The sequence below is a fragment of the Lethenteron reissneri genome, chromosome 50 (genome assembly GCF_015708825.2).
Source record: "Lethenteron reissneri isolate LAM-NWPU_2019-01 chromosome 50, ASM1570882v1, whole genome shotgun sequence".
In the NCBI taxonomy this organism is placed as follows: Eukaryota; Metazoa; Chordata; class Hyperoartia; order Petromyzontiformes; family Petromyzontidae; genus Lethenteron; species Lethenteron reissneri.
Window position 1 is genome coordinate 1,548,591 of NC_083828.1, and position 18,757 is coordinate 1,567,347.

Genomic DNA, 18,757 nt, shown 5'->3' on the forward strand with positions numbered 1-18,757 from the left:
TGGTGACCTCATCGCGACCACGTGACCCGCGCTCCGCTCATCACGTGACTTGCAGCCTTAGCGGGAGACGAGGTTGAGGAGGAGGGGGGAGGAGGTTGATGAGACGCGGAGAAGACGACGACGACGAGGAGGAGACTCGAACCGAGCTCAGTGGCGCGGCGGCGTCCACAATCCATCCCACCGCTCCACGAAGGTGGTCAACTCCGTTACCGACTCGCCCCCACCACCGCGACCCACACCCTGCTCGGTCTGCCTCTGCCTGCGGGCATCGGTGAGGGTGCGCCGGTACAGCGGCCAGGCAAGCGTTGGGGGCCCGTGCGCGACCAGGCCGAGGTAATTTGCATTCTCAAGTAAACAAAGCGGGCGCTTCAGGGTTGATGCGCGCACACACAGACACGGCTAGGCGTGTACAGACACACACAGACAGACAAAGATCCTACTCCAGTCTTTAACATACTTTGAGCAAGTGCTGTTCGCGAGAACCTATTAAGGCCGTACATAAACAAACACAGACACGTGTATACACATTGATACACACAGCACACGGATACAAATACACGTTAACACACAATTTAGACAAGTACGTCGACGCAACACAGACACACGCACTCGTACTGTACTCGAGTTGTGAGTTCCATGTCGATCCCGACTCAGGTTCGTCTGCCGCCGCCGCCGCGATGTCGACTTCGGAGAGCGACAGCGACTCGAGCGGGTGGACTCTGCTGAGCCGCGAGGTGAGGGGGGACCCCTCGTGGGGTGGAGACCCGCGTGTTGATGGGAGCCCGCTGGTGTGAGGGGGCCACAGGGGTGAGGGGCACCCGTGCGGCAAAGGGGTGAGGGGATTCGCGATGAGATCCGTGGTTTTGAGGGGATTTTTGTGATGAGGGGGGGCCGCGTGGTGCGGGGTGAGGGAACCCGCAGCGTGGTGGTGGTGGTGAGGGGCCCCGTGTGTGGTTTGGTGAGGGGACCCGTGTGGTGAGGGGACCCGTGTGGTGAGGGGACCCGTGTGGTGAGGGGACCCGTGTGGTGAGGTGACCGGTGTGGTGAGGTGACCCGTGTGGTGACGGGACCCGTGTGGTGAGGGAACCCGCGTCGTGGTGGTGGTGAGGTGACCGGTGTGGTGAGGTGACCCGTGGGGTGAGGACCCCTGTAGAGGTGAGGGGACCTGGGCCCTCGTCTCGGCGTTAGCACCCCCCCTCCCCAAACCGCTGGCCCCAGTTGCGCGTTGGCACAGCCTCCTTACGCAATGGCCAGATTTACACAACAGAGCTGGCACCGCGCGGGGCTCGTGTTTACTCGCTGGGGGGCGAGCGGGCGAGAGGCAGAGACGCTGACCCGTGCTCTCCCGCGTGGCCGCGGCGTGCAGGGCCTGGACGAGGAGTGCGTGGGCGCCAAGCAGAGACGTCAACTCGGGCACTCGGACTCCGAGGATGATGGAGCTGAGACGGTGCCGGCCCACGTCGCGCAGAGCCAAGGCAACGGTGGGCAAAGCGGCGCGGACGACACGGGTAGCGCGGCACGGGTAGCGCGGCACGGGTAGCGCGGCACGGGTAGCGCGGCACGGGTAGCGCGGCACGGGTAGCGCGGCACGGGTAGCGCGGCACGGGTAGCGCGGCACGGGTAGCGCGGCACGGGTAGCGCGGCACGGGTAGCGCGACAACTCTCCCCTTCCTCCTGCCCCGTAGGTAAAGGGCTAAGAGTTAAGGCACAGGATGGGGAATCTACGGCCCATTTGCCAAAAGTGGTCTGCGACTTCATTTTACCGTGGCCTGCAGCCACATGAGATCGTCCACTTTGAAAAGGCCTGGAAGCCACAAGCATTTTAGCCGTACTCATTGTGTACTGGAGGGGAATATTTTTGATGTGGCAACAATAGTGATTCTTATTTTAGCACGCTCAAGTCACTGCTGTCACTTCAAGGGCCTCTTGTACTGAAATAAGTGGCCGAGAAGTTTGTGCTAATGTGTGGCCCCCCGCCAAAAGGCATTTTAGAGTTGAGTTTGGATATTGTTCAGCTAAACTTTCCCATGTCGTGTTTTGGGGGTTGACCGCTCAGGGTTAGGCACATGACTCTATATTTATTCCTTGTTTAAAATACATTCTTGGACTCATAATAACAGTATAGAATTGTGCATCTAATAATCAAATATGTATGCTTTATTAATGTGATATGAAAATAATATTATGTTACATTTAGGCAAATGCAGTGAACAAAATCGTCATAACAGTAAGACAAAACATTTGTAAATCAATTCGTAACTGAATCGTGATAATTAATCTAATCGCTGGGTGGGTGGTAGATTGTTAGAATGTTCAGAGCTATGATTATAAGGGTCAGGGTTATTAGCGTTTGGGGTTACCAGAGTTGGGGGTTGAGGGTTAGAGTAATGTGGGTAGAATGATAACTTGTAGGATTAAACTTTTAAACATACGTGTTATGGCTAAGGTTTGGAGTTGTAACAGCAGAATTGTGTTTGGTGTGTATAATGTCAGGGTTATTATTAGTGTTTATACTTGTGGTTTATGTTAGGATTTTTATAAATGTATTATGAAGATGACGAGAGTGTAAGTGGCTACGATTAATGTTAGGTTTGGTCATGTAATGTAACGGTCATTGAGGGCAGAGTTACAGTTGCTCGGGTCATCATCATCATCGTCATTTATTATTTATGTTGTTGCGCGTGACACGCGTGTGGCAGGTTTCAAAGTGCTGAAAGGGATTTGACATTGAAACCCCACACGTGGGTAACAGAAGAAATACGCACAGAGAGATGAACATCAATAACTTAGACGACGTAACCGATGGTATTTCACTCAAGACAGTCGAGCCAATGTTACTACTGCAGCACAGTCGTAACAATTGTGTCTCACGGAGTTTTGCTGCGTGGAGTTTGCGCGTTCCCCCCCTCCCATTCTGCGTAGGTTTGCTCCGGGTTTCTCAGGGTTGTGGTTTTGTAGGTTCATGCTCAGCTGTCCCTCTGCTGCGGCCGCCCTCCACACTCGGAGTGATCGAGGAGTTTGTGTCTCGCAGGGTTCTTGGAAGGGAAACTCCGGGAGGCGTTGGATGCCGGGGGCGAGGGCTGCGAGAGGGTGGGGGAAACCGGACTCCCCGACGAGACCACGTGCACGGTGAGTAGCAGCAGCAGCAGCGGCGGCGGTGGTGGTGGGGAAATGGGTGGGGAATCCGAGCAGAGGCTGTCACTGACGATTCACAATCCAATCGCTCAGAGCGGGATTATCCAAAACGTAAGGGGTCGCTGACCCAAGCTGGCGCGAGCTGGCTGGGCACTGCCACCTTTGCCTCGATCGAGCAAGAAGACTGTGGCCTGTGCATGCTAGATTGGGGCTTCACAGATGTGGCTTGTGGGCATTCATACAGTGGCATCATCAATCCACTGCTGGATGATGGCCTCCCCATGTAATGTTAGTGTTGGGGCTTATTTGACCATACTTGGTTAAGTATGGCTTGGTGAGAGGGCCAGAATGGGTTCAGATAGAGCACCTCCTTGCCTGTGACGTTAGCCGCGGTTGGCATCTGATGTAGCGGAACAAACATAAACGTGAGGTCACGGCTTCACCAGCACGGTGCGGCCCAAACGCACAAACAGCTCTCCATGTAAAAGCTCATTGTGCTTTGTCGTCGGGGATCATGGGTAATGTTTACTGTAAATGTACAGACTTCACTTCCGGCTCGCCATGATTAAAATGTTTTACGCCGAGAATACATAGTAGATTACATGAGCAGCCTCCTGAAAAAGCGCCCTGAGACTCAACGAAGTTTCCATTGGTAAATCAAGAATGTTGTTTGATTTTTATTATTATTATGACATGCATTTGAAATAGCATCGAGTTTTTTGTTGTTTACCATAAGCTTTTTGTGTTTAGTTGTTGTCCTTCCCCCGCACCTCTAATTCGAATGGTTGGCTACGTATGGTGCGAAAGAAGTTCAACTTACATACTTCCACACATACGTAAACGTAAACGGTTTGGACAGCGGCGTTTGACACGTTGCATTCATGTCATGGCGGTGAACAAAACCAGGTGGAGCGGCCACCCGGGCCTGAAGAGGTGAAGGAAGATGTGAATGCGGAGGTGGGAGATGAGGATAAGGAGGAGGTGAGAGATGAGGAAGATGAGGTGAACAAGACGAACGAGAAGGTGGGCAAGGCAAGTGAGCCAATGGGTGAGGAGGTTGAGATGGTGGACGAAAATATGGGCAACGTGAGCGAAAAGGTGAAGTTGGGCGAGGAGTTGAGTGTGGAAGTGAGCGAGAAGATGATGGAGGAAGAGGAGGAGAGCGAGGTGGTGAGTGAGGTATTGAGCGGGAGCGTGAGCAAGAAGGTGAACAAGGAGGTGAAAGGGGAGGGGAGCGAGAACATGGGCAAGGAGGCGAGCGGGGAGTTCAGCAAGGCAGTTAGCGAGAAGGTGAGAGGGGAGGTGAGTGAGGAGTTGAGTGAGGAGTTGAGTGAGGAGTTGAGTGAGGAGTTGAGTGAGGAGTTGAGTGAGGAGTTGAGTGAGGAGTTGAGTGGTGACGTGCAGGCGAAGGTGATTGAGGTGAGCGAAAAGATGGAGGAAGTGAAAATGGAGCGAAGCGAGGTGGTAATGGAGGAGGTGAGAGGGGAGATGTACAAGGACATGATGGAGGAGATGGGTGAGGAGATGATGGAGGTGAGCGAGGAGGTGAGTGGGAGCGATGACTCCGACCTCTTCACGCTGGATCCCTCTGCGCTCGACGAGATTCCGGATCCTCTTGCTCCCTCTGAGGCGTCCGTGGAGATGCCCGACTCTGCGGCAGGCCTGGAGGACCCCCCTCATCTCCCCTCCCACTCTGAGGCATCTGCGGAGCCCGTCACGCGGAAGGATGGCGAGGACACCCTCACGGGGTCTTTGAGCATCGGCGGCCGCTTCCCGTTCCCCCTGGGGCGCGAGCGAGGTGGGTTGAGCTCCTCAGCGGTCGCAACGGGGACCTGCAGCGTCTGATCCACTCATGTGGGAGACATGTGACCAATACGGACGAGACGAATGACCAACACAGACGCGCTCACGGCACGTGCGTCCAATCGCACGTGCAAACACTCGTGTTTTGGGCTCACGTTTGTTGTGCGTAATGGGTCAATGTCACCGCTACGGCTACAAGAGGTTTCGCTATTCACGATCCAGAGTTGCAGAAATTCGAAAATCGTTCCACCTGCGCTATCTGCTCTGCTGTTGCGATGAGGGTGGTGATCCCGCCACTGTAATGAGGATAACGAGAGCTGATGGAGCCGAGCGATGATGGTTTCCCTTGCGTCTCCTGCAGCCCCGTCGGGCACTGGCTCCAGCACCGACGAGGAAGACCAGGAGAAGCTCGGTCGATGTGATGATGACGAAATCAGGAGCGGCCCGACGGCGCCCAGGCTGCGCCGACGCCTCGCCCGCCGGCAACTCTCCACCACGCTGGCCGACGGCACCGTGCCTGCAACGGGGGGCACCGTGCCTGGCACGGGTGTGCCGGTGACGGTGCTGGTGCCCGCACTCGCGCTGGCGCTCATCGTGGCGCTGGGACTTGTGATAGCGAGCAACCACGGTGAGCGGCACAATCCCCCACCACCCAGACCCCAACCACACACTCCCCGATCATCCACACTGGCCAACCCTAGGTGTGCTCGGCCTAATATGAGTTTCTGTGGCTTTCAGTCAGTGTCAGGTTACTCGGGAGTGAGGTGAATTTGGCAACATCCTCCTCTCGGTCCACTCAGCCTGAAATGATCACCGGTCGAGGAGGCCGAGGCTCTTTTTGTTTACAAGTTAACTCGGTGATGCCCTCGCGCTGCAGACTGGGTCATGTGACCATCACGGTCATGTGACCGCCGGCGCCGGGACGTGTAAATATTGACAGCGCCGGGGCTCGCGCGGTCTTGTGGTGTAAGTGGGGCAGGCACCGTGTGTGCAGACAGCATTGCTATTAATACCGTGGGGGTCACCCCCCCAACCACCTTCCTCTTCCCCCCCCCACCCATCACCGCATGTGTTAATGGCCACACGTCTGGCCCCCCCAACCACCAGCTGCCGGGGATCAACATCAAGGGCAAAACCTACGGCCCATTCTCCCCTGGCCGTAGTAGTAACAGGCGCCCACTAATAGAACAACGTGTCCCATATGCTCTGAGTAAGTGCCGCCAGGTTTCCGCTTTTTTATAAATTTTATGGGAGTTTTTGTTTGTGCAGTCATTGGTAACCGGGCATTGATACACTTGAGTACCTGGTTAAATCACAACTCTGTCTGAGTCTCTGAATCTCTACATGAGTCTGTGGGTCTCTATGTGAGACCATGGGTGACTGGCCTGAGACGATCATCTCGCTACACTTGAGAACCCGGATTTGAACCCAGGATCTCAGCGGTGCCGGCTCGGTTCCCCGACATGGCCATTGTGAGCCCCCTACATGTGTGGCCGTGCGTGCGTGAGCAGTGGCGAGCGGGAGGCAGGGGGCGTTGGTGCAGCAGAACGAGCGTCTCAGGGCAGCCGAGCGCCAGCTGCAGGTGACGGTCAACTCGCACGCGCACACTCGCACATGTACACACATCATTGAGGTTTTTTGGGTTCGATCGCGTAAATATATAAATGTGTCGTTAAACCCGCCACCACCCGACACAGCCAACTAGTAAGGGTTGTCAAGTAAACAGAACATGCCAATTCGTCACTAGTACAGCACACCGGTGTGTTGGAGACACATTTATATATTTACGCGATCTAACCCAAAATACCTCTTAGGGATGATATTGGTCGCGAAAGCCGACGTGTAAAACTGACATGTACACACGTTTAGAAACATATATACACACGTGTATACTCACACAGGTGTGTTGAACTTCTTTCACACTGTATGTAGCCAACCGTGCTAATTGGAGGTACAAGTATAAACATGTGCATGTCTATACACACATACATATGTTTATACTTCTAAAGATCTCCCATATAGCCTTTTAACAGACTATTGAGGCAAGTGCTGTTCGCGAGCACTGTTGAAGGCCGACATGGCACACGAAGGGTGAGGTGGGGCAGTACCACGCCCACACACATTAATACTCACACACGCACACACGTGTACACGTAGACATGTACACGTGTTTATATATGTCTCCCACACATGGACACGCACACACTCACAAGGTCACACAAGTGTGTACGCTCACACCTCGTTCTGCGGCGAGAAGTGATGGGAACGGCACCTTGTGTCCATGTGGGTGGGTGCTGATGACGTTGAGTGGTCTCTACGTGGAGCTGGCTGAGAACCCCGGTTGACAGACCTGGCCCCACCACATGCCAGAACTCACGGTGCATGTGTGTACTTGTGTGCGTGCATGTGCATGCATGTGCGTGCGTATGTATGCGTGTGTGTGTCCTCGTCTGCAGGCCGAGGTGACCGCCATGGCCGGGCGTTGGGAGGCAGAGCGTGGGGCCCTGTCCCAGGAGAACACCGCGTTGCGAGCGACGCTGATCCAGCTACGCCAAGAGGCCGGGCGATCCACTGTGGCGGCGAAGCAGGAGGGCCCCGGGGCCGCCACCGCACAGGGGCAGGAGGCCGCACGGGCGGCGGCGCGGGAGCTGGCGGCCGAGGGCCGCCGGCTGCAGGCCGAGGTTCGCCGGCTCCACCGGGAGCTGCGGGAGGAGCGTGCGGCCTCCGCGACCACCCGCGGAGAGCGCGACGCGGCGGCCGTGGCGCTGGAGGCCGAGGGGCGGCGCTCGCACCTGTGGGAGCGGCTCTACGTGGAGGCGCGCGACGCGGCCGCCGAGCATGGGAAGAGGAAGGAGGAGGAGGGGGAGGTGCGAGGGCCCGACCCCCGCCACCGGCTCTACGAGGACGCCAAGAACTCGACGAGGAAGCGCGCAGAGCGTGGGGCCGGGCAGGCGGAGTCCGACGCAAGCCGGGGCCGCGGCTGGGGAGGCCACGCGACCTCGGGGGCCGGGAGCGAGGCGAGGGCCGAGGCGCGGCAAGGGGACGGCCGGCGGGGGCAGGGGCAGGGGCAAGGTCAGGGGCAGGGCAGCAAGCGGAGAGGGGAAGAGCGGCTGAAGATGAAGGGGAGGGACTGGCGGGGCCCCGAGGAGTACGGGGCCCAGAGGGCGCATCCCCCACAGGGGCAGGGCCACAGCACGAAGCACAACGAGCAGCACAACCGGTGTCACGAGCAGCACAAGCAGCAGAGCTACAGGGCGTGGCACGGGAAGCCACGGCGCCACTGCGACCTGCACGTGGCCGAAGTGGAGATAGAGCTCGGGCCCCTGCCCTTTGGCCCTAAGTACTGACCCTGCATCTCGGACAATTGCCCCAGACCTCCCCATAGCTCTCCCTGCCTCCTCTTGCTTGATGTGCTTCTCATAGTTTCCTTCGACCATATCCTGTTTCCCTGCCTTTCCTTGTCTCCCCTGGACTTTCAATGTCTTCCTCTATATTCTATAGCCTCTGTTTCTCCCTCTAATCCCCCCCTCTCTCTCCTGATCTCCATCTTTTGTTTGTTATTGAGAAGTCCGCTTGCTTCACAATGCACAGTTGGATCTATTGCGACACGCAATATAGTTTAACTCCCATCTGGATTGATAATCTCATGGCCACGATAGGGCTAAGGGACACGATTCAGGTGACAGGTCAGAGTGTATGTTGGAGTTTATAGATTTGTATAGAGTTAATGACTGGGTCTGTTATAGTATTAGGGCATAGTATAGGTTAGGTCAGTAGCTAGGGACTGTGTTGGGTTCAAAAGATATGGTTATGAGCTAAGGGTTTTGTTTGGGCGAAGGCTTAATGGAGGTTAGGGGTTGGGCCTGTGTTTGGGGTTAGAGGTTCGAGTGCGAGTCAGTGCTAGTTCTCATCTCGTGCTGAACATGAGCACGTGTGGCATGGTGGCCCAAATTCACGTGTGTGAGAGTGAGTGTAACTGGGTGTGTATGAGTGTGTGAGTGAATTTTAAAAATTGTGAATGGAGCTGTGATTAGTCAAATTGGAAGGATGCCCTCGTGGGGTCCCCCCTTTTTAGGAAGAGGGACCACACTGATTGTAGCAACTACCAGGGCATCTCCCTCCTCAGTGTGCCGGGAAAGGTCCTGGCAAGGATTATTCAGCATCGCCTTGCCAGGCACACTAAGGAAAGGCATGCAGAGCCCCAATATAGTTTCAGAAAGGGGTGGTCCTGCACTGATCCCACATTCTCTGTCCGTCTGCTACAGGAGAGGTGTAAGGAAATTCAACAGGACTGACATCACTGCTTTATTGACTTGGTCAAGCCCAATGATACCATCAATAGGCCAGGGCTTTGGGTTATGTTATTCTTCATGCTATAAGGGTCCTTGGCTCTCTACTCACAATCATTAAGGATTACCATGATGGTGGACAGGCCTGGGTAAAGCTGCCTGGCCAGGAGTCAGAGCCAGTCCCTATTCATATGACCAGGTCAGAATCATAATATTTAGATTGGAGGAATCCAATGAGATATTAAGCTCTTTTTCACAGATGTCCAGTATATCACCTTTGGATGCAACAAAGATGTCCTCAGGCTCCTACATTATCTGACAGGTTTTTTGACCGTGGAGTTTGTGAAGATTTCCATCGCTGTTCCAGTGGAATATTTTTTCCGATACGATACAATTGGAGGCTGATCGATGCGATGGTCAAGGGACGGCTTCTCATTGGTCACCCATATAATGCATGCTGATGATCTGGTAATTGCTGCTCTGAGGAGTTGGAGACTGCTGCTGAACCTGGAGATTTCCACTAAGAGGTGTGGGGTCTTACCATCAGCCCCACAAAACAAAGCATCTGTCTGGGTATTTTAAATAAAAAAATACTCCACCCCATGAGTGATGGGGGTAGTTCTCGTAAGAACGGAGGAGTTCCTATACCTGGGTAGTGTGCTTATGACTAGTTAGAGTTTGGTATCAGAGGTCTCCAAATCAGTCGAGTGGCATCTATTCATCAGCTGCCTCAGGCTACGTGGAAGCTGTCTAGCCAGTCACTTAATATGAAGCTCTGGGTCTTCTCAACCACAGTTAAAGGAACATTTGTGCCAGTTCGAAATATTTAGGCTGGCCTGCCTGTGATCCATCCTAGATTGAACCAGACTGGATTGTTTGAGCTCGCATCCTTGAAAGATCTGGACACAGTCCCATCACTGAGCTCCTCTGGCAGATGAGGCTGTGTTGGCTGGGTCATGTAGCCCCCATGCCCTGCTACTGCACAGCCTAGAGAAGAGATTGGATCATGTGGTACAAGAGGATGTGGAGCTGAGTGGACTTGCCGATGACTGGTACCAGCGGTGTCAAGATCGGCCTCTGGAGTAGGCACGTGAAGGACGCTACTGGGCAGTTGGAGGCAGCCGCCCTCCAACAATAATGGAGGGTATATGAGCGACGCTCTCAACCGTTAGTGTGGCATCAGGCGGCTAAAACGCAGAAATTTGATAGTGGGGAGCACAGCTAATGCAACTGTTAAGTCATCTAAATTAACCCATAACATCTGGGCCTGTCCCGTGATCTGCTAGCAGGGATTCTTCAACATCACGTAGTCTCAAATTGCACCTCGCCTGGCACAAGCGATGGGTGGTGATGTCACTGCCACTTAACGGCGAATTGCGGCTGTTTGGTTAGTGTGCGATCAGATACAGACTACCCCCACCCCCCATTAGAGCCCACTCGGTAAATACTTAGGCCCCATCACGGCTCAGCTCTGGCTCGGCCGCTTGGCTCAGGCTCAGCTCACAGACATCTTGACCGTGGCTGGGACCATGGCTCACAGAGCCGACTCCCGTTAATTGCATGGCTTTAAGCTGGCTCACTTGAGCAAGAGCCGAGCCAGAGCCAAACCGTGGCTGAATACGGACCATAGTGAGGGCATTTTAGTTGAGGTTTAAAGACACTTTATACCCATGTAAGAGGACATGTAGCGTTTCGCCCTTCCCGACTCATTTGTTACGGCTGTGCTGCTATCTCTATGCTGTGTAAGAAATATAGCGTGCTATATAAACAAAGTGTATAATATATCCTGTGCAATGTGTCTGTGTCAGCTTTATTTACAATAACTCTGCAGGCACGGTGCCATGGGTCCATGGGGCCTGGGTTCCACCTCCTGGGTTCACATGAAGAGCATACAGACTCTGTGGTGTTTGTATCTCCCCCTTGCCTGCACGAGTTCCCTCTGGGTTATCTGGTTTCCTCCTTCAGCTTAAAAAAACCGTACAGGTTCCCCCTCGCTTTATGCGAGTTCGGTTTGTGCAATTTGGCGCATATGCGGCTAACCTAGTGCAGAGACGTAACCTGCAAATTACGCAATTGGGATCGCACACAGCAGCAACATCGTCCCCTGCTGTTAAAGATGTTGTAGCACCGTCCTTAAACAGATTCTCGAGACTCGGTGAGGCTTTCCTGGGTAAATAACCGGAAAAAATGTGGGCCTGGGTGAGTTTCCACGGCACAGACGGAGCCAGAGTAGGGCCTCTGAGAACCTGCGCCAAGGAGATGGAGCTGCAACACGGCCTTAGAGAGGCCCCAGCACGCAGAATGGGGGGGGGGGGGGGACGCTCTGTATAACATACACAAACTAAGACGCTCAGCAGGCTTGAGCTTGGATAGTAATTGGATGGGCTTCCAACATGCACACTAACAGAGGGCAGTGTTTCCCGATGCAATGTTATACTGCACTTCTGTGCTCCCCACCTTCACCAACCCGAATTGACCAGCGTAGTGAATTATGGTCAGATAACCCCCCGCGACCAACACGGCTTGGGTAGGTCCTCATCCAGCAGTGGATCGACTCAAGGACAATGTGCAAGTAGAGACTTAGGGGCCGTCCATAAATGACGTCACGCACCTGGGGGGGGGTCAGACATTTGTGACGAGGGAGGGGGGTTGAGAAATGTGACGTCACATCAAAACGCGCAACTTTAAATAAATATAGACAACACGTTCTACTTAATTAAATAGACTTTTTAATAAATGTTTTCTCCTACAACATCAGAGTGCAGCGCCACATTAAATACGCACTACAATGACAATAGTTTAAAGCGATTTGAAGCATGTTTTATTTGGGGGGGGGGCAGAGCTTTGTGACGTCATATTTGAGGGGGGGGGGGCTATTTTTTTGTGACGTCGTGTGACGAAGGGGGGGGGGGATCAAAAATCGTCCAAAATCGAGTGACGTCATTTATGGACGATCCCTTAGGCAACTTACTCCACACGGGGGGAGGGGGGAGCCGAGATAATTAATTCAAGCCACGCCCAGTCCCCGAGGCACCGCCCACGTGGAAGAAATCGTTGCCAGACGAGAGGTTTCACGTGGCACGCACACGTGGTTCTCACGGGAGCCCCGGGACGGGAGGTGCAAGTCCGAGCCCCCCACCCCCTAACAGGGGTCGAGAGAGAGAGAGAGAGGGGACCCCGAGGGAAGGAGGAAGTTACCGGGCAGAAGAAGAGCCGGAGGCCGAGAGGGGACAGGGGAGGCCGGGCAAGCAGAGAGGCCGCAGCAGGAGAGAGGGACACGGCAGAGAGAGAGAGAGAGAGTCGGGGAAAGGGGTCCTGGTAGCGGCCGTCTCGGGGTGAACGCGGCGGGTGGTGGTGGTGGAGCCGGTGGTGGTGGTGGAGCCGGTGGTGGTGGTGGAGCCGGTGGGGGTGGTGGAGCCGGTGGTGGTGGTGGGGGTGGTGGTGGTGGGGGCTCCACTGACCCCGCCATGTCCCTGGAGGTGACGGCGCTGGGCACGGGGGCCGCGTTTCCTTCCCCGCGCCGCGGGACCTCGGCCGTGGCCCTGCGGCTCCCCGACGGCTCCGTGTGGCTCTTCGACTGCGGCGAGGGGACCCAGACACAACTCATGCGCTCCCCGCTCAAACCCGGTACGGCACGGGGGTCCGTGGGGGTCCGTGGGGGGCCGCGTCTCACGCAGGAGCCTATAGGGGGCCCTTCGTGACCAGCACCCTCTCGGGGACAAAGGTCCCCCGTGTAGCCTTCACAGACTGCAGGGGCAGGTGCTGTTAACGAGGAGCTCCTGTGAAGGCCGGCACGGCACACGAGAGGGTGGGTGGCCAGCACCACGCCCAACCGCCTTTGTCTCACAAGTGGCGATGTTTACACACCGCACCAGCTACTCATTTGCGACTGAGTCGACCTAGGGGAGGCCCAGGACCGGTTTAGATAATCGTCACTGGTGTTGTCCGTGACCGGGAATCGAACTCGGGTCGCCGGGTTCGTAGCGCTAACCGCTGCACCACCGCTCCCCAACAAACGCAAGCACACAACGACTTGCAACAGTAGCAACGAGGCGGTGTCCATGAACTTGTATGACGCGCTCCACACGTGGGCCAGTGACGTCACAGGATACACACAAACCTCGTGTCTCGCACCCTCGACTGTTGATGTGAACTACAATGGGGGGTAGAGGTGTTGTGTGTTTTATCGCCTAAATATAAATGTGTCTTTAAACCCGCCGCCACCACCAACCACCCGACACAGCCAATTGGCAAGGTTTGTCGCGTAAACAAAACCGTGTCGTTGAGTTGCTACGACAGCAGCACACCGCTTGTGTGTTGGAGAGTGAATCCACTACAACATTTACAATTCGAGTGACGTTTCGCTGGCGATTACAACAACAACAACAGCAGCAGTCGGCTTCATCAGGCGATTTGCCAGAATAGTGAAGGAGTCTTCCTCCTGTTGCAGTCTTACATCGAGGGGCGAGTGAAGGAGACGTCGCCACTGTGAGCCTGTCTGGTGCTGCCCTTCCCACCTGCTAGGCTCCTTGGACTGCGAGGCGACCAGCGGATGGCAGTACGTCACACGTGTGGGTTGAATCCATCTGTGCGGAGTTCCCAGCGGCGGCTTTCCCTGGTGCCCCATGACCCCCAAACTCTCGCCAATGGCATTCGTGGCCAAATATCTCCAACGTCGAAGCCGCCTCTAGCGGAGGCCCCTCCACTTCGGGATGGGCGTACCGTATTCCCTGAATTATCAAACGCATCCCAGCCTCCACCCTGCCCGCGGGAGTTGTAAGGCACAAGTTAGAGGGTGCGTGGTATAATCTGAAGAATGCGGCAGTGGGCAGGGTCACACCGCAGCCTCGTGCTGCTCATTGAGTCGTCAGTGAGTCCACGCCAGAGTCCTGTAGCCCAGCAGCACTCGCGTGCTCCATTCATCGCGAACCCCGAGAAGCAGATGCCACTATTATGGTCCATTAGGAGCGCAGCACCACCTCCACTACCTCCACTACCTCCGTGTCCTCCCGACCACCTCCTCCACCACCAACACCTTCACCTCATCCGTGTCCTCCCCACCACAGGCCGGGTGACCAAGATCTTCATCACCCACCTGCATGGCGACCACGTGTTCGGCCTGCCGGGCCTCATGTGCTCGCTCAGCATGCTGGCCTTCGGGACGGCCGACGCGGCGGCCCCCCCGGACGAGGAGGCCCCCGCCGAGGGGCCCCGCGTGACCGCGGGGCCCCCGCAGCTGGAGGTGTTTGGGCCCGTGGGGCTGCGGCGCCTGCTGCGCGTGGCGCTGCAGCTGTCGCGCTCGCAGCTGGGGTTCCGCTTCGCCGTTCACGAGCTGCGGCCCAGCGCGCAGCAGTGGAGCGCGGCCGACAGCGGTGACTGGAGGCCGCCGGAGGAGGTGCGGGAGGATGATGGGTGGACACGTGACGATCGGGTTTAGGGTTCTAAACGGCGCTTGGGGCCACGTGAGATGAGCATCGGCTCAAACTGGGATGCTTCTAAATTTTTTTTTTTTTAAAGCTCATGATTGTAATGATTTAAAAAACGCGCCTAAAATTAAGTTAAGTGTAAGTTGTACGCTCATTATCTCGCAGAAGTGTAATATAATTAAATTATGCAGCTTGCGTTCATACAAGGCTTCTGCATGTGTACCTGTGTGTGTGAGGAGCGACCGTGTGGTGCAATCGAACTCGGCGACCCGAGTTCGATTCCCGCTCACGGCCAACGCCAGTCCCGATCATCTCAACTCGGCCTGAAATGAATAAGAACCCATTGCGGTGTGTAGTAAACATCGCCACTGGGAGACAAAGGCGGCCGGCCATGGTGCTGGCCACCCACCCCCTCGTGTGCCACAGTGCCGGCCTTCACGGCTGCTGCCCGCTAGCAGCGCTCGCCCCAGCGGCCTGTTGAGGATTGAGGGGGGCGTCTTTGTGCGTTGCAGGCAGGGGGGGCCCCGCACCCCCAGGAGGAGCCCGGCCGAGAGATCACGGAGGGCCCCCCCCAGGAGGAGGGGTTCCTCGTGTTGGAGGGGGGCCCCGGCGCCCCCTCCGTGCGAGCCTTCCCGCTGCGCCACTGCGTGCCGAGCTTCGGCTACGCCGTCAGGGAGCCCCCCAGGGCCGGGCGACTCCACGTGGAGGTGCTGCGCGGGCTCGGTGAGGGGGGGTGGCGGGGGGAGGGGGGGGGGCAGGCGGGGGGGGGGGGCAGGCGGGGGGAGGGGGGGGGGGCAGGTGGGGGGGGGGGCATCGTGGGTCCTCGGCACCGGGCCTGGGCTTCTCTTGATTGAGGGTGGTGGCGGTTGAGGTTTGGTGGCCTCAAAGTGCACCTGGCCTGGCACAGGCACCGTGGTGATGTCACCGTCGCTTCATTGGTATTGGTTGGGTAGCGAGTTATGGTGAGTGAGGGTGAGGTTGGCGCGTGGGGTTGGTGGGTGTGGATGGTGAGTGAGGGTGAGGTTGGCGAGTGAGGTTCGTGGTTGAGGTTGGCGGGTGAGGACGGGCGGCGGGTGACGGTGTTGACGAAGGGGGCCCGTGCCCCCGTGGCCCCTCTTGACGCGGTGTGTCACCCCCTTCCCCTCAGGTGTGCCGCCAGGGCCCCTGTACGGCCGCCTGAAGGCGGGCGAGGCTGTGACGCTGCCGAGCGGGAGGGTGCTGCTGCCGGGAGAGGTGGCGGACCCCCCCGTGCCCGGCCGCTTGGTCGCCGTGTTCGGCGACTGCTCGGAGCCGCTGGGCCCCGCCGCTCTGAGGCTGTGCCAGGTGCGCGGCGCTCCCCGCAACCACGCGGACAACAACAACAACAAGCGCGGCTCTTGTTGTTGTTGAGAGTCGCTTGTTTAACCAGGAAAGCCTCGCTTGAGTCTCAAGACTCGTTCAGGAAGGTCCTGCCAAGTGTTGTGGGGTGGTGTGGCCGGCACCGCGCCTACGGAGGGATGGTGTTTATACACACTACACTACACCAGGTACCTCGCAGACTCGGGAGCAGTTTAGATACCAGCCACTGATGTTAGGGAATCGATCTCGTTTCACCGGCGCAGTGTGCAAACCACTGCGTCACCACTCTCCAACGCTAAACGCTACACTCGCACCCACTCCTCTCTGCCTCTTTAGTGTGCGCATGTGGGGAGCGGCGGCGCAGCGGTTCGTAGACCGTGCTACACAACCGGTGCCCGCGTTGGATTCCCGACCACGGCCAACACCATTGATGATTAATGATCTAAACCAGTGCTGGGTCTCCCCTAGGTCGACTCAAACAGTACCTGGTGCGATGCGTAATCATCCCCACAGGGGAGATAAAGGTGACCAGGCGTGGTTCGGGCCACCCGTCCCATCGCGTGCCTCGCCGGGCTTAATAGGTGCTCGCTAACAGCACTTGCACCAACAGTCTGTTGAGGGGAGAATCTTGAATTGTAAATGTTGTGGATCTACTCTACAACACTAGTAACTAATTGGCATGTTTTGTAACTGGTTGTGTCGGGTGGTGGCAGGTTTAACGATGCATTCATATTGACGCGATCTAACCCACGTGTTTTTATTATGGGCAATAAACTAAAAACTATTTATATTTTACCAGGTGAGGCCCACTGAGCTATACAGCTCTTTTTCAGAAGTGACATGGCCACAAATGGAAGCTTAACGAAGTTGCTAATTACGTGGAAAATTATAAAAGCCAAATACTCTGAATGCATTTTGATTCTACATTTGGATGGAAAAAACGGAGGACCCAGATAAAAATCCACGCGACCACGGGAAGAGAGACACACAAACTCCAAATATACAGGCTTCAGGGTCGAGATCGAACCCACGACCTCCTGCATACCAGGCGAGCTAGTTAACATCTCCTAGCCACCGTGGCGCCCCACGAATCTTTCCCTTCTGTGGCGGGTGCAGGGCGCCGACCTGCTGGTGCACGAGGCGACGCTGGAGGACGGGCTGCAGGAGAAGGCCCGCCTTCGCGGCCACTCCACCCCGTCGGGCGCCGCCGCCACGGCGCTGGCGTGCGGCGCCCACCGCCTGCTGCTCACGCACCTCAGCCAGCGCTACCGGCCCGGCGGGCCTGAGGCGGCGCGGCTGCGCGAGCAGGCCGAGGCGCGGATAGCGCTCGCCGGAGACGGAGCCCGGTGCCAGGTCACGCTGGCCGAGGACCTCATGGTGGTGGACGTCCCTCTGAGGCAGCAGCAGCAGCAGCGGTAACGGCCGCAGCAGAATGCCGCAATTGCAACAGCAGCTGCAGTAATGTCCGTATGAACAATGGCAACAGCAGCATAAACAATGACCAGCGGCAGCTGCAGCAGCAATGCTATCTGCAGCAACACTACTACCAGCGGCAGCTGCAGCAACACTGCTACCAGCGCCATCACTCAGGGCGCGTAGTCGACTACCAAGCTGCCATCGGGAGCACGAGAGAAGTGGCCCAGCAGCATTCGCCAACTCCGGAGTTGTGGGGTCTGGGGGACTTTGGACGAGGAAAAAGGTGTGGCGGCATCAGAGGCACTGGTCACAGATTCCACCAATTGAGTAACTTGAAAGCTTTACTCAGGAAGTCCAATGTTACATTTTAAAGATTTATTTTCAGGACAGTTTTTTTGCCAATTCCTCGATAACAGCTCATGTGTTTGTTGTGGGGGAGAAAACAATGCCCAGAGAAAACCTACACAGGCATGGAGATCACTCAACCTATTTGCTGGACTGCTTTCTGTATATGTACACAACACGCATGACACTACATTCACACGTTGATTAATGGAACACGCAATACAAAGAAGACAGATTCCCCTATAGCCTCAACAGACTTGGGGAAAGTGCTGTTAGCGAACAGTAATGAAGACCGGCACGGCACACGAGGGGGTGGGTGGCCAGCACCACGCCCAACCGCCTTTGTCTCCCAAGTGGCGATGATTACGCACTTCGGGTAATTATTTGAGGCCGAGTCGACCCAGGGGAGGCCCAGGACTAGTTCAATGAATCGTCGTGTTTGGAGCATGAACTGCTACACTACCTCCCCACACTATTTACATGACACCACTCACACGCCCACCAGCTCCCAATGCGCAGACACACAGCACACCCCTCGATTTACACGGCAAACTACACGCACAAAGTGAATTCACCTTTCTGGCATGTTTATAAATTCCATGAACATGGATGCGTGTCAGTTTTTTGCGTGTTGTTAGCTTATTAATCAATGAATAATGGAATAAATGCAATGAGGTACATGACCATTTTTCTTAATGTTCAATGTATGCAAATTATTGTCCTTAAATAAAGCAAATTGCTTTGTGTCCAGTTGAGTACTGAGTGGTGATTCTAGATTTGAAGCTTTCGTGACTGCAAGGATTCATACTCTTAGGTCTTGTCGGTAAAGTCACGTAGGTGACTTTACCGATAGAACAGATACAGCAATTGTGCTGACTTCCACCTGAAGACGGAAGCTTGTGTTGCCTCCTAAACGTCGTGATTTATTATTTTATTTCTTATATTTTTATTATTATTTATTTTTTGCCTACATGACTTTACCGAAAAGACCTAAGAGTACTGAGT

The 18,757-nt window shown here is 55.7% G+C and overlaps 2 protein-coding genes across 2 annotated transcripts; both read left to right on the forward strand.

The window, feature by feature from the left end:
* The first annotated feature begins 23 nt into the window (after positions 1–23).
* On the forward strand, positions 24–11,016 carry LOC133355060 (uncharacterized). Its single transcript, XM_061572330.1, has 8 exons — positions 24–333; positions 655–734; positions 1,367–1,481; positions 3,032–3,129; positions 4,042–4,933; positions 5,300–5,566; positions 6,450–6,520; positions 7,395–11,016. Exons 2-8 carry the CDS (start codon positions 678–680, stop codon positions 8,283–8,285), a joined length of 2,391 nt encoding a protein of 796 aa, XP_061428314.1. The 5' UTR covers positions 24–333; positions 655–677; the 3' UTR covers positions 8,286–11,016.
* Positions 11,017–12,676: 1,660 nt separating this feature from the next.
* LOC133355078 (zinc phosphodiesterase ELAC protein 1-like) lies at positions 12,677–18,498 on the forward strand. The gene is made up of 5 exons (XM_061572367.1): positions 12,677–12,854; positions 14,294–14,622; positions 15,166–15,376; positions 15,801–15,976; positions 17,108–18,498. The coding sequence occupies exons 1-5, from the start codon at positions 12,695–12,697 to the stop codon at positions 17,408–17,410; spliced, it is 1,179 nt and encodes a 392-aa protein (XP_061428351.1). The 5' UTR covers positions 12,677–12,694; the 3' UTR covers positions 17,411–18,498.
* Positions 18,499–18,757: the final 259 nt, after the last annotated feature.